This window comes from Grampus griseus (assembly GCF_964374135.1).
Source record: "Grampus griseus genome assembly, chromosome: 19".
NCBI lineage: Eukaryota > Metazoa > Chordata > Mammalia > Artiodactyla > Delphinidae > Grampus > Grampus griseus.
In genome coordinates, this window is record NC_139013.1 from 40,415,111 (window position 1) to 40,438,882 (window position 23,772).

At 46.3% G+C, this 23,772-nt stretch overlaps 1 protein-coding gene across 1 annotated transcript in view; it reads left to right on the plus strand.

The window, feature by feature from the left end:
- SLC7A6 (solute carrier family 7 member 6) overlaps window positions 1-23,772 on the plus strand; it is a 33,284-nt gene continuing 9,512 nt past the window's right edge. Inside the window, exons 1-5 of the mRNA XM_082676540.1 lie at window positions 1-43; window positions 8,728-8,781; window positions 9,423-9,981; window positions 20,901-21,026; window positions 23,120-23,264. Coding sequence (XP_082532666.1) covers window positions 9,459-9,981; window positions 20,901-21,026; window positions 23,120-23,264 — 794 coding nt within the window. The 5' untranslated portion in view covers window positions 1-43; window positions 8,728-8,781; window positions 9,423-9,458. The remainder of the gene's footprint in view (window positions 44-8,727; window positions 8,782-9,422; window positions 9,982-20,900; window positions 21,027-23,119; window positions 23,265-23,772) is intronic.

The window sequence follows — 23,772 nt, forward strand, 5'->3', positions numbered from 1 at the left end:
GGCAGCGCGACCGAGCATCCCGGAGGCGCCGGGCCACCACGAGGTAACGGGCCGCGGGCGGGCGCGCCGAGGGAGCCGGGCCGTGGGAGCAGGGCCGCGGGAGCCGGGCTGGGGCCGCGTTCTGCTGGGGCCGAACTCTCTGCGCCGCCGCTGCATGCGGGATGCGGTTCCCGTAACCCAGCACGGGGCAGGCGGGCCGCGGGCACGTGAGAGACGCTGCGAGTGAGCGCGTGCCCGAGGGGTACGCCGTGCGTGTGAGCGGGACCTTGAGCGTGAGGGGGACTCCAGGAGTGTAAGACTGAGCGTGTGAGGAGGACGCCGTGTGTGTGTGTCTGTGTGTGTGTGTCTGTGTGTGTGTGCGTGTCAGTCTGAGGGTGACCCTGAGTGTGCGAGACGCAGTGTGAGGGTGACGCTGTTAGTGTGACGGAGACTCGGTGTGTGTGTGAGAGAGACCCTAGTGTGGAGGTGACTCCATGAGTGTGAGAGGGACTGAGAGAGGGAGATTGTGAGAGACTGAGTGTGAGAGAGACCGCGGTCAGAGTGGCCCTGAGTGCGACCCTGTGAACGTGAAAGAGACCGTGTGAGATACTCCAGTGTGAGTCTGGTGCTGAGAAAGAACTTGTGCTGCGTCGGAGAGACTCAGAAAATGAGTAAAGGCCCAGGGGACGAGCCTGAGGATGTGAGCACCTGAGCAGAGCTTCCTGGGGCCGCGGGGAGACTGGCCTGTTGGAGGGAGGACGGTGTGTGCTCCTGCTTCTATGGCTCTTCTTAGTGTCTTCACATCCTGTCATCTTGTTTGATCATCTCATGTCGTAAATGGAAGGCGATATTTGTGAAACATTAAGAGAATTCTTCACAGAGCACTGAGTGAACAGTTTGGGCACCACTTGTGTTATAGCCAGTGATAAGCAGGAATCAATATTTAATTTAACATTTGTTTTTGAGTACCTCTTGTGTGCACTGGACTGTGTGCTTGGTAAAAAGAATTCAGTCTCTGCCCTTGATGGGGAAGAAAAAGCACTACCAGGCTAGCAGAATGCGCAGCCATCTGGTGCTTATCTCTGAGAGCTGCTCCCTGATTTTGAAGATCTGGGAGGAGCAGACTTTTGAAAGCCTGTGAGAGCTTCCTGAAATCATTTTCAACTCTCTGTTCTTGTTGGGAGGCCCTTGAGGAAACGGCCCAGGCTGCCTACATTGCTGAGGTCCCACTGCGTGCTAATGGCTTTTGCTTCCCAACTTTGGTCTCAGATTGTCATTAAAAGTTCTTATATTTGATTTTCCTTTCCTGACAAATTTGTGGGAAACCACAGGCCTGATATTCTCCTGTCTGCCTCCTTCCCTTTCTGACTGTGGACATATTTTTATTACAAACCAAAAATAATAGGAGTTATATGACTGATCTCTCTGGCATTTCTTGGTACACAGGAAATTTCCTGACTTCTGTCCTTTGTCCTTCCTGCTGTAGCCTCCAGAATGTGTGGATACATTACTACAAAAGTGATGCAGGTGGTGCTCATGGGACCTGGGACAGAGGGAACAGCAGTTGTCTAGACATGCATGACTTGAAAGGACCAGGCTGGTTCTCAGACACGTGTTCAGTTACACCCCACTGTGGGTGTGATGGAACTTCTAAGACTTCATTTTCTTCTTCGTACCTGACCATTTACGATGAGGTGGCTTATGAAAGTGTGATGTTTGCTTATTTCCTCACAGGTGGATATTATTGCTCTGTTCTTCGTTAATTTTCTTGGATCTTTGCAAGTTGTAAACCGTTTTAGTTAGTTATTTGAGTACAATGCTAGTAAAGAGAATGGCTCACACATAATTAACAGTTATGTAACACTATAATTATTATATAAATAACTTATATATTTATTATATCTCTTTCTAAAGAGTAATTTTGGTGGTTTATATTTAAAGATACTTGCAATGAGGAAGTAAAAATAGGAAACCAAAGCCATGGAAAAGACTAGATATCAGGTACTGTTGAAAAGTGAGGGTATCTGTTCACTGTGATTGGGAGCTGAATTTGATATTGAGTTTCCTGGTGTCCTAAGTGAAAAGACAAATGTAAAGAGTCACATAATTTAAGTTTAAGCATAAAAAGAGTAATACATTTTCATTGTAGAAATTTTGTAAAACTCAAAGTATAAAAAAGAAAAAGTCTTCTGTGTTTTCACCACATTTAAGATTTTGGTGTCTTTCTCAACAGCGTTTTTTTTTTTTTTTCATAGTCATCAATTATAAAAGTTTTAGAATACAGCTTGTAAAATATTCTTTGTTTGAACTTTGAAAGAGACAATTTTTCTCCCTGAAAATTGCATATGATAGTTTCATGGTTAAATTTTCATGAGGAAATTTTAGTGGTCTAGTGAATTCCTTTATTATCTGCTGCACAGGAGCTTGGAAAATATGATGAAAACCTGTTAAAAGCTGTGTTATGTCCTTACAAGTGGGGTTTAACACTAGTTTCTCAAGGCAGAAAATTACTTATAGGGTGTATGGAATTGTTTAATGAACACTGTCTTCAACAATGAGTTTAGAGACTTTTGTTTTGTTTTGTTTGCCATGCCGAGGGGCTTGCGGGATCTTAGTTCCCCAACCATGGATCGAACCTGGGCCCCCTGCAGTGGAAGCACAGATCCTAACCACTGGACGGCCAGGGAATTCCCAAGAGACTGTGTTTTCGAGAGAGGGAGACTAGACACACACATGCAGGGACACAAGGATATGTGTGGAGAAAGAAGTCAGCCAGGATGTTGAGGAAAATGGTGGGAGGAGAAGGGTGTTAGAGGCAAAGGACTCAGTATGAGCAAAGATGTGTTTTTCTGATGGGCTCTGGAAACCCTGGACTACTCCAGGTTCTGGAAACTGTAAGTAATTCAGTGTGGCTGGACCATGGGAGGGACCATATGCAGCAGGGGGTCTAGTGATAAGGCCCTGATAAGAAGGTTGGAATTGATCCTAAAGACCTTGGGCAGCACCTGAGGAAGGGTTTCTAACTGTGCTCTGATAGCAACCAACTCAGTAGATAGTAAGGTTGGTATTCTGTTGTGAAACTTGAGGAGCCAAAGCAGTTTTTCCCTTTTGGAAGGCTGTCTCCCACCCCTGATCTGCCCCCATCTCCTGCATGGAGGTAAGCCCTATTGCAGGTGCCTTTGTTTGTTTTTCCCCTCAGAATTCACATAATTTTAGACAAGAACTATGTTGGGACATTCCATTTTCAGGTGTTCTAGATCCTTGCTGATTTTATGTTTACTTGTTCTGTTGGTGACTGAGAGAGGTGTATTGAAGTCTCCAACTATAATCGTGGATGTCTGTTTTTCCTTTCAGATCTATCACTTTTTGCTTCATGTATTTTGAAGCTATGCTGTTGGGGGAAATACACGTTTAGAATTTTCTTCTTGCTGAATTGACCTCTTTATCATTATATAATGTTCTCTTTTATCCCTAGCAATACTTCTTATTCTGAAGTCTCGTCGGATGTTAATATAGTTACTCCCCTTTGTTTTTCTTTTGTTTTTTGCGGTACGCGGGCCTCTCACTGTTGTGGCCTCTCCCGTTGCGGAGCCCAGGCTCCGGACGCGCAGACTCAGCGGCCATGGCTCACGGGCGCAGCCGCTCCGCGCTCCGCCCGGGATCCTCCCGGACCGGGGCGCGAACCCGTGTCCCCTGCATTGGCAGGCGGACTCTCAACCACTGCGCCACCAGGGAAGCCCTCCCCCTTGGTTCTGATTAGTGTTTACATGTTTTTTCACCATCTTTTTACCTGTAACTTATGTCTTTATAGTTCAAGTGGGTTTCCTGTAGACTGCATATTGGGTTTTGCATTTTTATCTAACCCAACAATGTCTGTCTTATAATTGGTGTGTTTAGATCATTTACATTTCATGTTATTATTGATATGGTTGGATTAAAATCTTCCACCTTGCTAGTTGTTTTCTGTTTTCTACTTATTTCATGTGTTCTTTGCTTCTTTTTTCTTCTTTTCTCTACCTACTTTTGGATTGAGTATTTTTTATGATCTGTTTTATCTCCACTGTTGGCTTATTATTTATACCGTTTTTAACTTTCTGATGTTTGCCCTAGTTTCACAATGTACATCTTTAATTAATCACAGTCTACCTTTAAATAATATTACATCAGTTTTCACATATAATATTATATAAGAATCTTACAGTAGTATAACTCCCAGTTCTTCTTTCTTATCTTTGTGCTATTGTTTTCATACACTTTACTTTTACCTATGCAATATATTAACGCTGCATTGCTACTATTTTTGCTTTAGGCAGTTAGTTATATTCTAAGGCATTTAATAGAATCAAAAAAGTATATTTTTTAATATTTACTTCAGACCATTTGATATTGTCCTACAACTCTTAGATGCTCTGTTCTGGATTTTTTCACATTTTGACTTGTATGGTTTTCATTTCTCTGCTGAAATTCCACATATGTTCCTGCATGCTGACCAAATTTTCCATTAGAGCCTTTAATGTATCAATCATAGTTATTTTATTTATTTATTTATTTTTAAATTTATTTTATTGAAGTACAGCTGATTTACAATGTTGTATTAATTTCTGCTGTACAGCAAAGTGATTCACATATAAATGTATATATGTATATTCTTTTTTTTATAAATTTATTTATATTTGGCTGCGTTGGGTCTTTGTCGCTGCGTGCGGGCTTTCTCTAGCTGTGGCGAGCGGGGGCTACTCTTCACTGTGGTGCGTGGACTTCTCATTGCAGTGGCTTCTCTTGTTGCGGAGCACAGGCTCTATGCACACAGGCTTCAGTAGTTGTGGCACACGGGCTCAGTAGTTGCAGCTCGTGGGCTATAGAGCGTAGGTTCAGTAGTTGTGGCACACAGGCTTAGTTGCTCCGCAGCATGTGGGATCTTTTACAACCAGGGCTCGAACCCTTGTCCCCTGCATTGGCAGGCGGATTCTTAACCATTGCACCACCAGGGAAGTCCCTGTCACAGTTAGTTTAAATTCCCTGTCTGATAGTTCCAATATCTGGATCATCTCTAAGTCTTGTCCTATTGATTAATTTGCCTCTTGATAGTGGGTTGTTTTTATTGCTTTTTTTATGTTGCTTGTGATTTGTTATTGATTGTCAGATGTAATATGTGGAAAAGTAGAGATTGAGGTACATAGTCTTTATTCTGGGAAATGGGTACAACGTCTTCTTTTGCTAGCCTGTTAATGTGGGAGTTTGAGTCAGTTAGGAGGTGAGTTGGGTTTGAGTTTTGTTGTTGCTATGATTACCTTAGGTGCACCAGTGGCTCCAAATTCCTCTGGTGTTTCCTTGCCCTGAGGGTGCATTTTTCTGTGTTTATGCTCCACCCTCAGCATTAGGTCTTCTTTGTACACCTGTGCCTCAGCACACAGTGTACCACAGCCTTGTTGCTGGGTGCTTGCTAACCTGGTGGTGGGGAGTAGAGCGGTTCTCTGTTGTCTTGGTTCAGCCTCAGCCTTAGGCAGGCCCTATTTCCCTGGGTCGGGGGGGTGGGATCTTTCTGGGTGAGCCTGCCATGTCTAATTGTCTGGACCAGAATTTCCTGCTCCTCCCTCAGGCAGAGAGGATTGTTTTATTTTTTCTTTCACCCTGTCCCAGCTGCCTTGGGAATGACAGTTTCCCCATTCCCCAGGTGTTTAAGATTTTTAGAGAAGGGAGCAGGTGGACCTTCATATTTTTCCCAGAGCAGTGACTGCTTTCCTTCTCCAGGCCAGCACTTCTGAGAGGCTTTCTCTGGCCTAGTAATTCTTGTGAGCACCCACTGAGGTCTCACTGGAGAAAACCCTCTAAGTGTCTACGGCTCTTGCTAACCCAAACTTGACCTTTAGTAATTCATTAAAAATTGTTCCCGAATTGAATTCTTCTTTCCTGCCTGTATGGTGGTTCCATTGTTCTCCCTCCGCCACAGGTAAGCCAGAACTTGCATCTCTCTGGGAGGTATCTGTTTTTCCCTAAATCTCAGTCTGGTTGGTTGGCCTGTAACCTCAGCTCTCTAATGATTTCAAGAAAAGTTACAATTCTGTAGATTATCTGCCTTTTTCTTGTCATTGGAGTCGGAGTGATGCTTTTCCCAGATTTCTACATCTTAAGTGAAAGTTAGAAGTCAAGGCAGTTACATTTCATCCCATTTTTAAATTTTCCAGTGAAGTGAGTTTACCTTTTTCCCTCCCTGTGATATTGTGATTATTTATTTGGTCTTTGTCCACTGTTCCTGTCCCACAGCTCTTGTAATTTCCTAATAAGAGCCACAGAGGCATCTTTTGTTATAACATTTGTTTTGTTCCCAGTTCCTGAAATAGCTCCAGATCAGTAAAGGTTAAACGGATGTCTTTTGTTATTCATATAACCAGCCCCCTTCAACACACCTGAGTTTGTTAATGAGGTGATTTTTTTGAAAGCATCTAGATCCTCTAAGGATGGGGGTTGCTTGTCGCGGGAACCAACCCTGTGATTAGAGGGTTTGGAAGTTTTAGTCCAGGTCCGACCTCCTGGGAGGGGAGAGGGTCCGGAGATTGAATCAATCACCAGTGGTCAGTGATTTGATCAGTTATGCCTTTGTAATGAAGCCTCCATAAAGAACCCAAAAGGACAGGTTTTGGAGAGCTTCCCGTGCCTCTTCTCCATACCTTGCGTCTCTTCCTTCTGGCTGTTCCTGAGTTATATCCTTTATAATGAACTGGTAATCTAGTAAGTAAACTGTTTTCCTGAGTTCTGTGGGCAGCTCTAGCAAATTAATTGAACCCGAGGAGGGGATAGTGGGAACCTCCGATTCATAGCCAGTTGGTCAGAAGCACAGGAAAAACCTGGACTTGCGATTTGGCATCTTAAGTTGGGTGGGGAGGGCTGTTTTGTAAGATTGAGCCCTTAACCTGAGGAATCTGTTGCTATTTCCAGGTAGGTGGTGTTAGAATTGATTAAATTGTAGCAGACACCAGATCTGCTGGGTGTTGCAGAATTGTTTGATAGAAAACTCACAGTCTGGTATCAGAAGTCCAAATAGAATACCTGGTAACCTCCTCCCCCTCTCCACCAGCTGGGGTCTGATGAATAGGGGGAGGCTGGAGTGACCACGGGGGCCAGGTTTCTCTGCTTGCCTCCATGTTGGGTTGAGTGGGCAACCCAAGTCTCTGTGCACTGACTTTTTTGTTTTTTAAAGGAATGTAAGGTGCGGTGGCGGGGGAGAACACTTTCCCTCTACCCATTTTAGGTTCCTTGGCTGGGGAGTTGTAAATTAAACTGGCAAAAGACAGATTAACAAGAGAAAAACAATCAAGTTTATTAACGTGCATAGAGCATACACATGGAAGCACTCACTGATGAAGAGCCTGCACCTGACTCTTTTTTTTTTTTTAATTTATTTTTGGCTGCGTTGGGTCTTTGTTGCTGAGCGCGGGCTTTCTCTAGGTGCAACGAGCAGGGGCTACTCTTTGTTGCGTTGCGTGGGCTTCTCATTGCGGTGGCTTCTCTTGTTGCGGGGCACGGGCTCTAGGTGCGCGGGCTTCAGTAGTTGTGGTACCTGGGCTCAGTAGTTGTGACTTGTGGGCTCTAGAGCGCAGGCTCAGTAGTTGTGGTGCACGGGCTTAGTTGCTCCGCGACATGTGGGATCTTCCAGGACCAGGGCTCGAATCTGTGTCCCCTGCATTGGCAGGTGGATTCTTAACCAGTGCGCCACTAGGGAAGTCCCTGCACCTGACTCTATGTGAGACAGGCTCTTCAGGTGTTTCCTAGTTTTGTTTTCATGCATATCTGAGCTCACCTGACAGACACATGAAAACAGATATTTTCCCACGTGCCTGCATAGAGTCACCTTCATGGCTTGGTGCCAGGAGGAAAGGAAAAGTGGTGCTGCCTTAAAGCCAGGCCTCATAATAAGCAGAAGGAGGCTGGCTCAACTCCGCTGGGAGTGGGGGAAGGCTTATTAATGGCCCCAGAGGAGCTTTTTCACTTGGGCTTAGGTCTAGACTCTGGAGGGGTACTGGGACAGGTAAGGCAGGAGTTTTGAGTGGGGCCTGTGGAGATTGGAGTTTTCCCTGAGAACTACTGTCTTGAGTGGCTGTGGTTCACTTGCTCTGAGCTCCATGAGGCAAGATTCCAGCACATCCGTTGTTGTTGACTAGATGAGAAGGTTCTGGGAAGATGACGTACTGATCCCATTCTTATTCCTGGAAGTTATCTCTGTGACCTTAAAGGACTGACTCCTGGGAGGGAATCAAGTGGCTTACCAGATTCCTTTCTCCAGAAGATGCAGTAGGAGTTGGGGATCTGAATTCCCAATTCCTAGGGCACAGAAATTGAGGAAGAGAGAAGGTCCTGCTGAGTGCAGGGTCAGGAAGGTGCTTGTCTTCCTCCGACAGATTCTGGGTCCTTCATAGATAGGTTGGTGTGGGATCCAGCTTCCTTGAGGTTTCTGGATTGGCCCAATGCTGATCCAAAAGAAGCAGTGTGCATGTATGTACGTGTGCACACCATCTCCCTACAGGATGCCTTCCAATGCCAGATCTGTGGATAAGAGGAGACTTATAGCTTTGTTTTGGTGTCAAGATTACTGGGTCCTGTTTTGGGGGAATCTCTTTGCAGCCCCAGGTGGTAGTGAGAGGCAGGCTGAGGAGGAAAGCAAATAAGCCAATAGCAGATGAGTCCCACATTAGGGTGCCCTCTGAATGTTCTTTCTTCATCTGGTCTTATTATGTTATCCCTCTCTTTTAGGCACTTTAGAAGAAGAAAGGTGTTGAATGAGGAAGCAGCAACGTGGGAAGTGAGGTGGGTGTTAATGGACAAAGCAACACAAGGGTGTGTATTTTCATGGATGTTCTCTCCTTGGTCTAGTCTCTGCAATAGCGATATGCCCTTGTCTTAGCATCTTCCTAGCCCTTCCCACCACCTGTTGATGTTCTTTGCTGGCCTGAGAGTAGCTACAGACCTCTCCACATGTGGCTGGACACTGCAGAAGTCCCTGTTTATGTTTGGGTGGAGGTGAGTGAGTATGGAAACTGAGAGGCCTATCAGGCTGGCTAGTGCTGTGAACCTAGTGCTGGGACTCTGGCAAGTTTGTAGGTTTTAAGTTGGTAAGAACAGAGCAAAACCTACACCTCAGGGAGAATCCATGCTATGGATAAACCTAATGCCAGCCTACCCTGGGCATCAAGACTCTTGTTAGAAGTCACCCTCATGTCGTGTCTGAGCCCTGTTGGTGTCTTTCCTGGGAGCAGTGGAGGTCAGCCTGCCTCCATTTCTCTGTATCCTGTGGTGGGAACTCAGACAGGCTCATTGTATTTAGGTCTGTGTATGAGTCATGCTGTCCCTACACAAGAGGTAGGCAGGGAAATCTGCCTGCCTTGCAGGTCTGAACTAGAGCCTTATCAGCCACTACCCTAGACTGACATACTTATATTCTTTGCCAGGCCATAGTAAACACAGTTGTGAAGGAACTATTTGCCATGGAAGCCAGGGAGCTGGAGAGCCCCACACCCACATACCATCTCATTCCTGAGGCCAGCCGGCCCAGGGAGGAAGAAGATGTCAGCATGCTGCCTCAGCGGTCCACAGAAACTATGCAGCTAAAGAAGGAGATCTCTCTGCTGAATGGGGTCAGCCTGGTGGTGGGCAACATGATCGGCTCAGGAATCTTTGTCTCACCCAAGGGCGTGCTGGTCTACACTGCCTCCTATGGGTTGTCGCTGATCATATGGGCCATTGGTGGGCTTTTCTCCGTTGTGGGTGCCCTTTGCTATGCAGAACTGGGGACCACCATCACCAAGTCGGGGGCCAGCTACGCTTATATTCTAGAGGCCTTTGGGGGCTTCATTGCCTTTATCCGCCTCTGGGCCTCCCTGCTAATTGTTGAGCCCACCAGTCAGGCCATTATCGCTATCACCTTTGCCAACTACATCATCCAGCCCTCCTTTCCCACCTGCGAGCCCCCGTACCTGGCCTGCCGTCTCCTCGCTGCAGCCTGCATGTGTAAGTCTGAGGGCTTAGCGGGGGAGTATGCGTGGGGCTGTGGGTTATTTTTATAATGCTAATGGTAATTTATATTTGAAGAGCATAATTTGCTTTTCTTTTTCTGTGGGGAAGAGAGGCATCTTACCTTTTTGAAGAAGCAATTTCACCAAAGTCATTTGTTCCTGAGATAAGTAAGGGTAAAGGATGGGGATGGGGAGAGTCTGAATCTGTTTGTGGCTTCTGGTGCCTCACTTTCCTTCTTCGGTGTCCCTGAGTTCTGTTCCCCAGTCTATGTGACAGGTTGGTGCATGTCTTATATTTGTCTTATTTTGATTGGTGTCAACATCACTAGTTGTAACTTAACCCAGGAAAAACCCTCAGTGCTGAGGCGTTTATTCTGCTGCTCCAAAAAAAAAAAAAGTTATTTTGCTTCCCAGCTTTTAATCTTAGACCAGTTTAAGGCCATCAGTGAGGAAATGGGCTTCTCTAGACTGTGGGGGTCCCAAGGCTTTATGTCCTACAGGCTCACAGTAGGACCACTCCTTCCTGCCACTGCCACTCTTCACAGGCCGATCTAAGCAGCAGGCACCACACCAAAATGGCTGTTTCCCACTGGTGTTTCAGATTTCTTTATGCTGACTTTGTAAACAGGCTCTGCCTGCGGCCAGCGAGGAAGGTGGCTTCTACCCTGTATTTGGTTTCTGAGGGCAGAACCTGAGATCCCAGTGGATCTCTCTTTATTTTCCTTTTTTTCTTATGAGGTTGTAAGGAGGAATTCTGTGTGAAAACACTGGAAGGGAGAGAAGATTATTGTGAACTTAGTCTAGTAAAGCTAGTGTTTTAGCTGAGAAGTGGCCCAGAATTCCCTGTGTTCCTTAGCACTGTGCTGCCAGAGGCACTTAATTATACTCTGTTCTTTCCATATCTTTGCTTGCAAAGCGTTGGCAGTATGTGTAGTTTATCCACAGTGTTAAAAATAGACTGACAGTACCTTGGACTTAGCCGTAAAGGATTGTACAGTATGCTGTGACTCCTGACTTTAAGGAATTTATTAAAGACAGATGTTAAAAGGGAACTCTTCCACAGATACCCCTGGGAGGAGAGAAAGTGGGAACTCAGCGGTATATGTGATAGGGTTTCACCAGGGGGACTCTAGCCTAAGCTCTCCAAAAAAGGGAATAATTTTCTGATTATAAAACATGTTTGTTCAGGAGAAATTTAAATTAGCCTCAAATCACCTATAATCTACCGCCAAGACATGAGTACTTTTATTTTTTTTAATATTTATTTATTTATTTTGGCCGCGTCATGCAGCGACTGAACCCGCGCCCCCTGCATTGGGAGCGCAGAGTCTTAACCGCTGGACTGTCAGGGAAGTCCCCAGACAGGAGTACTTTTTTTTTTTTAATAAATTTATTTTATTTTTATTTTTGGCTGCGTTGGGTCTTCGTTGCGGTGCGCGGGCTTCTCATTGCAGTGACTTCTCTTATTGCGGAGCACGGCGCGCGGGCTTTGGTAGTTGTGGTGCACAGGCTTAGTTGCTCCGCGGCATGTGGGATCTGCCAGGGCCAGGGCTCGAACCCGTGTCCCCTGCATTGGCAGGTGGATTCTTAACCACTGCGCCACCAGTGAAACTCAGGAGTACTTTTAAAAAAAAATAAATTTATTTATTTATTTGTTTTTGGCTGCGTTGGGTCTTTGTTGTTATGCGTGGGCTTTTCTCTAGTTGCGGAGACGGGGTGGGGGTGGGGGGCTACTCCTCGTTGTGGTGCGCAGTCTTCTTATTGCAGTGGCTTCTCTTTGTTGCGAGCCCGGGTTGTAGGCACACGGGCTTCGGTAGTTGTGGCTCGCAGGCTATAGAGCACAGGCTTAGTAGCACGGGCTTAGTTGCTCGTGGCGTGTGGGATCTTCCCGGACCAGGGCTCGAACCTGTGTACCCTGCATTGGCAGGCGTGTTCTTAACCCTTGCGCCACCAGGAAGCCTGACGTATGGGTACTTTTAATAGTTCAGTTACGTCTTCATTTCTTTCTGTTATAGAATTGGAATCATACTTTGCATATAACTTGATATTCTGCTTTTTAAACTTAGTATATCATGGATTTCCCCCCTTTTTGTGAAATGTTCTTCAAAAGAAACATTTTTTAAAAATAAATTTATTTATTTTATTTATTTATTTTTGGCTGTGTTGAGTCTTCATTGTGGCACTTCATTGTGGCATTGTGGCATTCTTAGCCACTGCTCCACCAGGGAAGTCCCAAAAGAAACATTTTTTAAAGTTATATATATATATATATATATATATATATATATATATATATCTTCTTTTTTATTAAAAGGTGATGCATAGACCCTACAGAGAATTAGAAAAATGCAAAAAAAGAAAGTTAAAATCACCCATGATTTTACCTCCCAGAGAACTATTGTTACTATTTGTGTGAAATACCTTCTGCTATTTTTTTTTCTGCTTATCCATCATTTTAAAAAAGTACCCTTGATATAGTACTCTTTGTGGTTTGTATACTGCATTTAAAAAAATTTAATATTTAATCCCTTTCACCAAATATTCTTAGAAAACATGGTTTGGGACACACAAGTAGTTTCCAGGCAGTGTAATATAGTGGTTAAGATCATAGCCTCCCTTGGGAGTTCCCTGGTGGCCTAGTGGTTAGGATTCCAAAAAAGAGGACTTCCCTGGCGGTCCAGTGGTTAAGACTCTGAGCTTCCACTGCAGGGGATGTGGGTTCAATCCCTGGTTGGGGAACTAGGATCCCGTATGCCTCTCGGCATGGCCAGTGGGTGGGGGGAGGGGGAAGATCATAGGCTCCCATGCCAGGCTGGGTTTGATTCCAGCTTTACCATTGAGTAGCTATTGACCTTGGAGGAGATAGTTAACTGGTGCCTTAATTTTCTCATTTTGTAAAATGGGAATAGTGATTGTACTGTGAACTGAAAAAAACATGCACAACCTAAAAGTTGAGAATTATTTTTATTCAGCAGACAAAACTGAGGACTTAAGCCTGGGGCACAGCATCTCAGATAGCTCTGAGACACTGCTGCAAAGAGGTAAGGGAGGGGCCGGGATATATAGGAGTTTTTGCAACAAAGACCAGGTAGTTGGAACATTAAAAGATTACTGTTTTTTGTTTGTTTTTGGTTTTTCGCTGCCAAAAAAATGGGATCGAACCCATGCCCCCTGCAGTGGAAGCTTGGAGTCTTACCCACTGGACCGCCAGGGAAGTCCCAAAAGATTACTGTTAATTAAAGAAAACCAGATATCTCATTAAGGAATTTAGCTCTTTTCTATGTATGGAAAAATGCAAAAGTCAGGGCTCGTTGAAATCACTCCTTTGATATGTAGCTCAGCTATCTGGGGGCAGTGTCCTGTGGTTTCTCAACCTAAGTCTCTTCAGGGTGCACTGTCGGAGGTGGCTGCAGTTAGTGGGTGGCTGACTGCTAGGTGGCAGGCATCTGTTTCTATCCTGAGTTCCCTTAGGGCTCTCCGGGGAGCAGCTGTTTTGTGATGGCTTGATGGCTGCAACATTCTTTGTTTACTGATATGACAGGCAACATTTTTTTTTCATTTCATTGATAGTACCTATCTGAAAAGATTGTTGTGAGGAATAAGTGAATCAATACAAATAAAGTACAATACTTCTCTCTGACTGGCATACAGTAAATGCCCTATAATATCATTATTAAAAATAATGCTGCTGTGTAGAAATCATTTTCAGAGTTTCTTCATATTTTATTAGGATAAAATTATAAAAGAGAAATCCCTGTGTCTAAAGAATTAAACTGTTTTAAGTTTCTTCGTGTTTTACCCAGTTGCTTTCTAGAAGATTTCGTGAATTTGTACTCTTTTCTGAGCACCTGTGAGTGCCTGTGCATTGGTCCCTTGATGGCCTTAGGATGAATTCCAAGAGTAACCAAATCAAAGGGCACCTCTGTACATAATTTTTCACATAAAGAAGATTTTTGTTTGTTAAATCTTTTTTCTTTTATGATTTTTCCCATTGTTTTTTCTTAGGAAGCCCATCCCCACACTAGGAACTGATCTTTTGATTGGAGGAGAGACCTCACCTCTTAGAAATGCAAAGTTATGGTATCATATAACTTCTTTCATTCAAATGTACTTTTACACAGATTACTCAGTATTTGCATTACCAAAAACCCCTATTCCAGAAACCAAGGTATTTCCATAAAGCGGGCCTGAGGGCGGGAAACTTGTCAGAGCTGGTGCCAAGTCATTAAAACCTTGTCCCATCCTAACAGATTAGGGTTTAGGGCTCAGTTTACTCCTCTTCTTGGAAATTAGGGTGTAGAATCAGGCTGATGTATCATCCAGCTAAGCTGGGGTGTCCTGGAGGGAGCCTCCTTGGACAGAGGTGGCACTGAGAGCAGCCTGGTCTCAAGAGACCTAAATTGGAAGAAAACAACTATGTCATAATTAGGGGAAAAAACAAAGATCTGCACTGAATGCTGGGTGAGGCTTGGGTAGGAGAATTACGTTAGTCTTGAAACTGAGACATGAGAGGGGTCCAGGTTAGTTGGGAGACTGCTTAAAGAAGTTATATCCATGCTAAGCTAGACAATTAAAATTCCATCCTAGAAGAAAGGGCCTAGGCAGTCTCCATATAACTAACTCTAGGGCAGAGCTGCAAGCTGTTGGCCCACAGGCCACCCTTGGCCCACAGATATATTGGGCCTGCACAGTGTTCTAAATAATTTTGAATTACTTGCCAACATTTAAAAATCAGGACTTGCCCTTTCTCTTGAAAAATCAAAAGTTCTGGCAAACTTGGACCCATATTCCAGCCTCACACAATCAGCTGCATTTGAGTAGTGGTTACTCCTTTAAATGGAGCATATATTCTCCCATTGACTGCAGTCCCCCACTCCCTCTTGTTTTATGTCCAGACATTCTTGCCTTTGCTCATTTATATTACCTTCTCGGGCCCTGAAGGCATTGCTATTTCAGATCCTGGCTTCCAGCAGCCCTCCACTCCAGTCCCAGGTTATACATGGCAGGGAGATACATCCAAGCAGCTTTTATTTTTTTGGATTTCAGATTGTCTTAGGTACTCACTATGTCAGAACAGTGGTTCTCAACTGGAGATGAGTTACCCCCCCAGGAGACATTTGGCAAGGTTTGGAGACATTTTTGGTTGTTGCAACTGCTGGGAAGGGGTGTTGCTGGCATCCAGTGGGTACAGGTCTGGAGTGCTGCTGAACATCCTATAATGCACAAGACAGCCCCGCATGACAGACTTATCTGGCCCAAAATGTCAATTGTGCTGAAATTGAGAAACTGTCATTCTGCTATTATGTATTCTGGGATCTTGGACTCTTCTGTGGTGGGTGGGGCCTCAGGCTGCCCGCTGAACTCCGTATGCTTAGGGGCTCTTATTCACTTATGGGACTGTAGGGGAAAATGGCACTTCTTGAGGTCCATAGGTCCTTTCTCTGACCAGGTGACCAGCAGTATTCTCAGTAGCCCAGGTGCCCAGCATTGTAGGAGTACTTGATTTGTCTGCAGAAGTGTGTGTTTCTGGCTTAGGTCTTGGTGCATTTATCCCTGTGAGATTCTGTCTGTTATGTAACCTCAAATACATCATTGGAGAGTATTTGCCATGAACTGACGTGGAAGTCAGTTCAGCACTGACACAGTGGCATCAGCAGAGGTGTGCTCACAGCTGAGACTCCATTGTCCCTGAGGATTTGTTTGGTAAGGCTGACAGGGAAGGGAAGAGGAGGGGAAGGAAGAAGGAAAGGGAGACTGTCAAGGGTGAGACTGCAGTGAGGAAACACTGTGTGATGTATGAATGGCTTCCTATTGCCTCTTGCTGTCTTGGACTCATGCCTGGGCAGGGTTCTAAGTAGGAAGGATACTCTCCTCTATTTTGGTCAGCTGTTGCTATGGATAGACAGCTTTTATGTTCTGACAGTGGCAGGCCTGAGGAGGACTGGCCTTGACCACAGTTGCTCAAAAACCCTGGATTCTAACCCTATGTATAGGTTGAATGTTTTGATAATAAGATTAAATATGTATACTTGTGTAATTGAAAACAAGGAGGCTTTTAAAAAAGACATGTACATTATGTATTCATACACATGCCAAGAGGTAGCTTCTGATTCCAGGATCTCCACTTGGAAGGGTTTACCTCTCCTAGACTGTTGTAGAACATTTCTCTCCTAAGAGAATTGTAGATGTTTTTTTCCCCTTCTTTTTCTTTTCCCACTTTGTCGTCGTTGTTAAGGATTGCACTCCTCTGTCCTTGAAGGCCTGTTTGTGGGAGGAATTGGAATGTTCCTTTTCCTCCCAGTGCTTGTAGGAGAAGGGAGCTGCGACAGTCAGCATAACTGGAACTACGGCTTCAGATGCCAGGCCATCTCCTCATCAGAAGGAGAGTATGAGAGTTGCAGTTTTGTCTGTGGGCACATGTATTACTCAGGATTAGTCTGGGTTTCAAACAACTGAAAACCAAAAGGAGCATGGCTCAAGCATGTTGAAATTTATTTCTCACATGTTAGAAGTAGGCAGCGTGGGGCTAGTAGGATGACTTCATAATTCTTCAGGTTCCTTCCTTCTGTTTTACTGCTCTGCCATCCTCAGCATGTGACTTCTGGCTGGTGGTCCAGGATGGCTACTCAAGCTCCAGTCATGTCTGCCTTGTAGCTGACAGGAAGGACAAAGAAAGACACCTCTCACCCTTCAAAGATACTCCTATAAGGTTTTACTTATGCAACACTTTGCTTATATCCCTGGGTTAAGAACTTAGTTACTTGGCCATACCGGCCTGCAAAAGAGGCTGGGAAATGTCATCATTATTTTGGGCAGCCAGACTCCAGCTAAAATTTCTATTACTAAGGAAAGATGGAAGAACAGATATTAGAAGATATGTAGCCATCTTTGCCACAGAGAGACTTTGGGGATTTATTTCTGCTTAGGGATTGGATCTGGATCTGCTGTTTGAGTATTTCTCAGCAACAAGTCCCTAGAGAGCCTGGAAGACCCTGACATGGGTCCCACACTCATTGGTGCAGGCATGCAGCAAGGAAATGAGATTGGAGGAAGAGGGAAGGCGTGCATGTTTTAATTGTGGTAGTTGAGTCTGAGTGCCTGGCCTCCAGGCTCAGCCTGGCTGTCTTGTATTTGAGCTCTGGTGTAGTCCTTGCTGCTAGATGGGAATGGGAGTTCTGGGAGGCGGGTGGGGGGTGGGGTGGGGAGGTGGGGGATCAGATGGTGAAATTTTGTTTCTTAATTAGAATCAGGAAAACATTCGAGGGAGTTGGCTTCTGCTTGGTAGACTGTTCTCGGAGTTCTCTGTTCTCTGGCAGGGCTGAGAGTCCAGTGAAGCAAGCAGGGCTCCTGGGGCCAGCATTTAAGGATGCACTCACTCTCAGGTTTGCCAGGTTGCCCCCCGACAGTGAGTGCCTAGTTAAATTTTGTGCCCTGGGCTCCTTACTCACCTACTCTACTCCTGGTCCTGCTCCCTGGCTACATAGTGTTGTTGTTGTTGTTTTATAAATTTATTTTATTTATTTATTCATTTTTGGCTGCATTGGGTCTTTGTTGCTGCGCATGGGCTTTTCTCTAGTTGAGGCCAGCGGGCTTCTCATTGCACGTGCTCTCTTGCTGCAGAGCACGGGCCTTAGGTGCGTGGACTTCAGTAGTTGTGACTCGTGGGCTCTAGAGCGCAGGCTCAGTAGTTGTGGTGCACGGGCTTAGTTGCTCGGCGGCATGTGGGATCTTCCCGGACCAGGGCTTGAACCCGTGTCCCCTGCATCGGCAGGCAGATTCTTAACCACTGCACCACCAGGGAAGTCCTACAGAGTGTTTTAAATTAAGTACTTTTACTGAGAAAGAAGTGTATGTGCATGGTAAGTCAGTCAAACTATATAAAATGGTATATAGTGGAAAAGTCTCCTCCCTCTCAGAGCTTTAGTCTTCCTCCCTGAGGCAGCTGCTGTGACCAGGCTTTTGTGTATCCTTCCATCCGGTCTTTGAGAAGGGGCTCTGCAGGGGCTTCCATTGAGGTGCTGCCTTCACTCATTGAATTCCCACTGTGTGCAGAGAGGCCCAAGCCATGGGGGCAGTTTGTACCCGGATGGAGGGAAGGAAAAGGAGCAGAACCCAGAGGAGGGAGTGCCTGTCAGTGGGCTGAGGAGTGTGTCAGCTTCTCTCCCCATTTTGCAGCCACATTTCAGTGCTACAAACCAGAAGCACAGCAAGCACAGCTAGGACATTGTGAGACAGCCTCTTTCTCCGTGTGTATGTCCATCTTTCTGTTTCTATTCCTTTTGTCTCCATCTCTTTGTCTCTGCCTCCTTGTCTTTGTCTCTTGTCTGTCTTGCCTCTGCCTCTGTCTTCTGTATGTTTCTGTGTTTTTCCTCGTCAACCTTTTTTTTTTTAACATCTTTATTGGAGTATAATTGCTGTACAATCATGTGTTAGTTTCTGCTGTATAACAAAGTGAATCAGCTATACATATACATATACCCCATATCCCCTCCCTCTTGCGTCTCCCTCCCACCCTCCCTATCCCACCCCTCTAGGTGGTCACAAAGCACCGAGCTGATCTCCCTGAGCTGATCTCCCTGTGCTATGCGGCTGCTTCCCACTAGCTATCTGTTTTACATTTGGTAGTGTATATATGCCCATGCCACTCTCTCACTTCGTCCCAGTTTACCCTTCCCCCTCCCCGGGTCCTCAGGTCCATTCTCTACATCTTTGTCTTTATTCCTGTCCTGCCCCTAGGTTCTTCAGAACCTTTTTTTTTTTAGGTTCCATATATATGTGTTAGCATACAGTATTTGTTTTTCTCCTTCATCAATCTTTTTCTCACAAGCTGCACAGCTTCTTACAAGCTGCTCTCACTTCTGCTCGTTTTTGTAGTCCTGCTTCCTTCCTCTGCTTTCTTGTGGCTTTTCTTCCTCTATTACAGGGGTTCGTAGGTGATTTTGACTTGCTGTGGCCCCTGACTTCGCTGCTGTTAGATAGGTTCAGTTTCTTGGTATCCTGACTCCATATTCTTGGGAAAGAGAATCAAATAGGCCTAGCTTGGGTCCGTTGTTGGACTCTATCAGCCGTGATAGGGAAGGGGGAGCAGTTCCCAAGAAGGGGCCTGGCAGGTACTTCAAAATATGCTTACTGTATTGCACAGAGGTCTGTGGATTACTGGTGGCTATTTATTAGGTAATCCTCATGTTAGCTGATCTAGGCTTAGCTTCACACAGCAAACTCTGATTAGCAGGGCAGGTCCCCGGGAAGACCTGCCAGCAGTGTGCATTCCTTTGGTCTTATCCCTTCCCCCTTGGCCATTATTTACTCCCCACCGCCTCGTTTCTCCCCCACCCCCCGCCCCCATGCACCCTATATGACTGACTAGTAAGCACCCGTGTCATTTGCCAAAGTACTGAATGAAAGCTCTTAAAGTGCCATGGAGGCTGTTCAGCCACTCATGTTTATATCCACAGGCTGGCCCTAGGCTCTCCTCTCCATTTGAGTGGAGGAATGTCCAACTTTCTGAAAACTGCCTTGCTCCAGGGGATTGGCAGTTAAGCGAAAGTCATCACCATCTTGATTCCAACCACGGTTGATCAGTTCCCATCTTTGCTTGGCAGTAAGCTTAAGAAAACAGTATGCTTTTGTATCCCCCTAAGAATTTGTGATCTCCTTGGGGAAGTACCACCCAGATGCCTGAGGGAGAGAGAGGAACCTTCTTGAGACATATGTCCATATGACCACAGCACAAGGTACTAAGCTGTGTGTTAAGTGAGAATGTTGTAGGGTTCAGGGAGAGAGAGCTCAGGGAGGAGATGGCTGATATATTTTAGCAAGGTTTTACAGAGGAAGTGGGGACTGAGCTAGACCTTGAAAGTGGGAGTTGCTATTGCCTACGGCAGGAGGAGGAGGGGAGGAGGACATTTCTCTCATGTGTATATACGGCATCAGTAAGGAGAGAGTCGGGCTGAAGGAGAAAGTGCAACATGGGTAGAAGTAGGTAGACGTGGACTGGAGGATGAGCCCCCAAATTTTGTAATAACATTTGAGGTTCTCGTAAAAGTTCTATTTTTGGAGGCTAGAGGTGTCACTGTGGAGCCCCTTGGATACTGATATTCTCCATGGATCAGAGCAGTCCCTATTTAGCCGGGGTAAGGTGGTGGGACCTCTAACACAGGACCCAGGTATCACTGAGGTACGTGAGGAGCTGGAACGGAAAGCCAGCAGTGCTGACGCGAGCCCACTTTTCCATGGGCCTATCCGAGAACTGGGAGGTTTGGATAGGAATGGGGGTGGGGGAGATCGGGGGGGGTCTATGTAAGCTTGGGAATGGTAGTTAGCCTCTGTCAACCTCAGTTTCCTCATCTGTAAAATGAGAATAGGAATGTCTGTTTCGTGGTTGTGAGAATTAATTGAGAGGATGTATGTGAAATTGTCAGGCACATGATAGCCTTTTAAAAAAATAATTACATGCAAAACATTGTCTCCCTAACTGCTAGGTGACCTGCCACCTGCATTTAAATTGACCTTATTTGTTGTTGGGCCTCTCTTGTCCCCATTCTCTAATGTGGCCATGGAGAGGTCTTGTGCCCCAGGTGGTTTGAAACTTTGGGAATCTGAGTGGGGAAGAATGGGTGAAGTTCACCATTCCTGGGCCTGGGGGGAATTTCCAAAAATGGTTCGGGCTGTCAGAATGCATGAATATGTGGTAGTGCATGCCTTTGTATCATTACTTGTCAACATTGATGGGATGTTTTCCTCTCAGCTGGGGCAGATGGGGGATGTCCCCCATTTGCCTGTTCTGGTTCTGACCGGTCCGTCGGCCCCTTTGCCTTAGGCAGACAGGATAGAAATGATGCGCTTTGTAAAGAGAGGTTGGGCGTCGGTGCCCTCAGCTCAAGCCTGCCACTGACTTTATGGTTTTCTTCCTAGGTCTGCTGACGTTTGTGAACTGTGCCTACGTCAAGTGGGGCACACGTGTGCAGGACACATTCACTTACGCCAAGGTCCTGGCACTCATTGCCATCATTGTCATGGGCCTTGTTAAACTGTGCCAGGGTAAGAAGGGCCCCAGGTCAGAAGGAGGGTGGGTGACTCCGGGAGTTCCCCTGGATTCCCTGAGGAGGATGTGGGGACTCCGTTAGCTTTACTGCTCAGCTCTTTCTGTATATGTGCTAGACTGTGTCAGTGAGAACAGGAAATCTGTTCTTGGGCTTCTTGGGCCAGGCTGGTTTGGTCTAGTGGACATGAGTTAGCCCCTCCCTCGGGGCTGCTTTCCCTCAGTGGTGGTGGGGAGCATTGCAAGAAGCCAGCCGAAGGCCTAGGAGCTTTTGAAACTTGGGTTGTAATTGGGTCATAAAAGTAATCAGTGGAGATAGAGTGAGCCCTGCTCTGGCTCCTGCTTTTGGTCTGTGACCGCCAGTCAGTGGGGAGGAGGGCTTGGCCCTCCTTGAGAGGGGTGGGAAGTGTGTGGGTGGCAGGGAGATGGGGTCTGGAAATGAGTGGTTATTTTGCAGCCTTTACTTTTCATCTGGACTTGCTCTTATTTAGCATTTCCTCCCAAAGTCAGCTCTCAGCAAAATATTAAAATATTGTGAAGTTGGCACTGACTTTCCTGCCTGTTGGCCTTAGAGAGCTTTTCATTCCCAGATCAGAGTAGGCTGACAGGGAGGGTAACAGGCCTCCCAATATTCCCTGACCCCTTAGAGAAGTCCTGAGGTGCCCTTGGCCAAGGGTGTCTCAATCATTAGACAACACAGTTCTCTGGGTCATCTGTCTCTAAACTTGGCTGTGTTTACAATCCCCTGAGGAGCTGAGACTCCAACCTCAGACCTATTGGATCAAACTCTGGTTGGCTTGGAGTTCAAAAAAATGTGTTTTGGGGAATTCCCTGGTGGCCTAGTGGTTAGGATTCTGGCTTTCACTGCCGAGGGCCCAGGTTCAATCCCTGGTCAGGGAACTAATATCCCACAAGCCGCGTGGCGCGGCCAAAAAACAAAACAAAACTAAAAAAGAAAAAAGTGTGTTTTTAAGAAGCGCCCTGGGTGAATCTTAGGCAGCTGGTCCAGTATCTGTGTGCCTGTGTGCCAAGTTAGTACAGCCAGCCATCTGGATGTTCCTAGAGTCTCTGAAACATCTTGGGGTCTAATTGGGTAGTTGAGTAATTCTCCCTCCAGGATCTGTGCCCTAGGGAACAGCTACTGTGTGTGATGAGTGGCACCCCTGGGGTTCGGGAGTCTCTACTTACCCCCTCTTTGTTGCACACCCAGCCCTTTTTGCCACATTGGGGGATGGGTCTAGGCTTTCTGCAGTGGGTGACAGCAGGCTCCCTTAGAAGTCTGGGTCTTATTAAAAACCTCCAATGTGTCTAGAAGGTCTGTCTCCTGGACAGCTGGGTGCTGTTCCCTTGGCTTGCAAGTCTGCAGTCTCTGGAGGCCTCCAAGGAGGATGACAGATGTCTAGGCAGCCTCTCCAAAGGTGGAGGTGGCCCAGGCCTACCCCAGGCCCAGTGAGAAATAAGATCCCAGTTCCTTCGAAGCCTGTGATTTCCTGCCGCACACAACCATAGCCACTGCGAGTAGAGTTCTCTCCATGAGACTGAGAAACCCATTTGACCAAGTTGTGGAACTGTCTGGGCCATGAGAGGTAGTTCCACAGGAAGATCTAATTGTTAATGAAAAATGACTCCTTTATGTGAAACAGGGTTCTTTCTAAAAATAAGAACTGTGGCCTACCGTGTGGTCTCCCGCAGGAAATGGAAATTCACTAGGGCTTTGGAAAAGGTGTTATCAGGTCAGAAGGCAGCCAGGAATGCCTTTGTTTTTCTGAGATTGTCTCGTTCTACTAAAGGAAAATGAACTATTCAGAGGGAGTGGGTGGGGTGTGGGGAGCTGGTGGTGGTGGTTCTTTTGGTATTAAATTGTTTTTGTTTTTTGTTTTCTTCTCCCTGCCCTCTTGCTTTTCCCTTCTTTTCTTGACCCTCCTCCTCTCTCCTTTTCTTGCCTCTCCCCTTCCTCTTTCTTGCTGTCCCTCCCCCTCCCCCTCCTTCCTCTTCTCCTTACACCTGCCATCTCTCCTGTCCTTCTCCTTCTTCCTCTTTCTCCTCTCTGTACCCCCCGCTGCCCCCCCCACCTCCGCCTTTGCCCCCACAGGACACTCTGAGCACTTTCAGGATGCCTTTAAGGGTTCCTCCTGGGACTTGGGAGACCTCTCTCTCGCCCTGTACTCTGCCCTCTTCTCTTACTCAGGTTGGGACACCCTTAATTTTGTAACAGAAGAAATCAAAAACCCAGAAAGGTAAAGGTGGGATCTCACTCTCCCCAACTTGGCTGGAACTCCTGCTGATAGTGGGCACGCTTGCCATCTTCCCTCCCCTCCTCCCTCTGTCTCTCATCCCTTCTTCCTGTTCCCCCTTCACCAGCTGTGAGGGATTAGGGGCGAGGACGGGAGTGAGTGAAGGTGGGAAACCCCTGGCTCCTTGGCCTCATATTCACACTGGAGGATCCCCAGGGTCCTTCCTGGAGGAGAGGTCCTTCAGTGGGCAGCAGCTAACCCAGCTGGGGCTGAGATGTTAAGACCTTGCACTCTGGTGCTGACACTGAAGCCTGGGGAGCCAGAAGCTTATTCTGGGCAGCCGGGTTCCCAGCCTGGCCTCCAGTCCCTAGAGGACAGTGCTCCTCCTTCAGTGGGACCCAGTGGTCCCACTGGGGTGAGGATCAAATATTGATCATGAGCCATCTTCACAGGGAAGACTGTCTCTCTCTCTCTCTCTCTCTCTCTCTCTCAGGAGAAAGAGCCCGGGGCG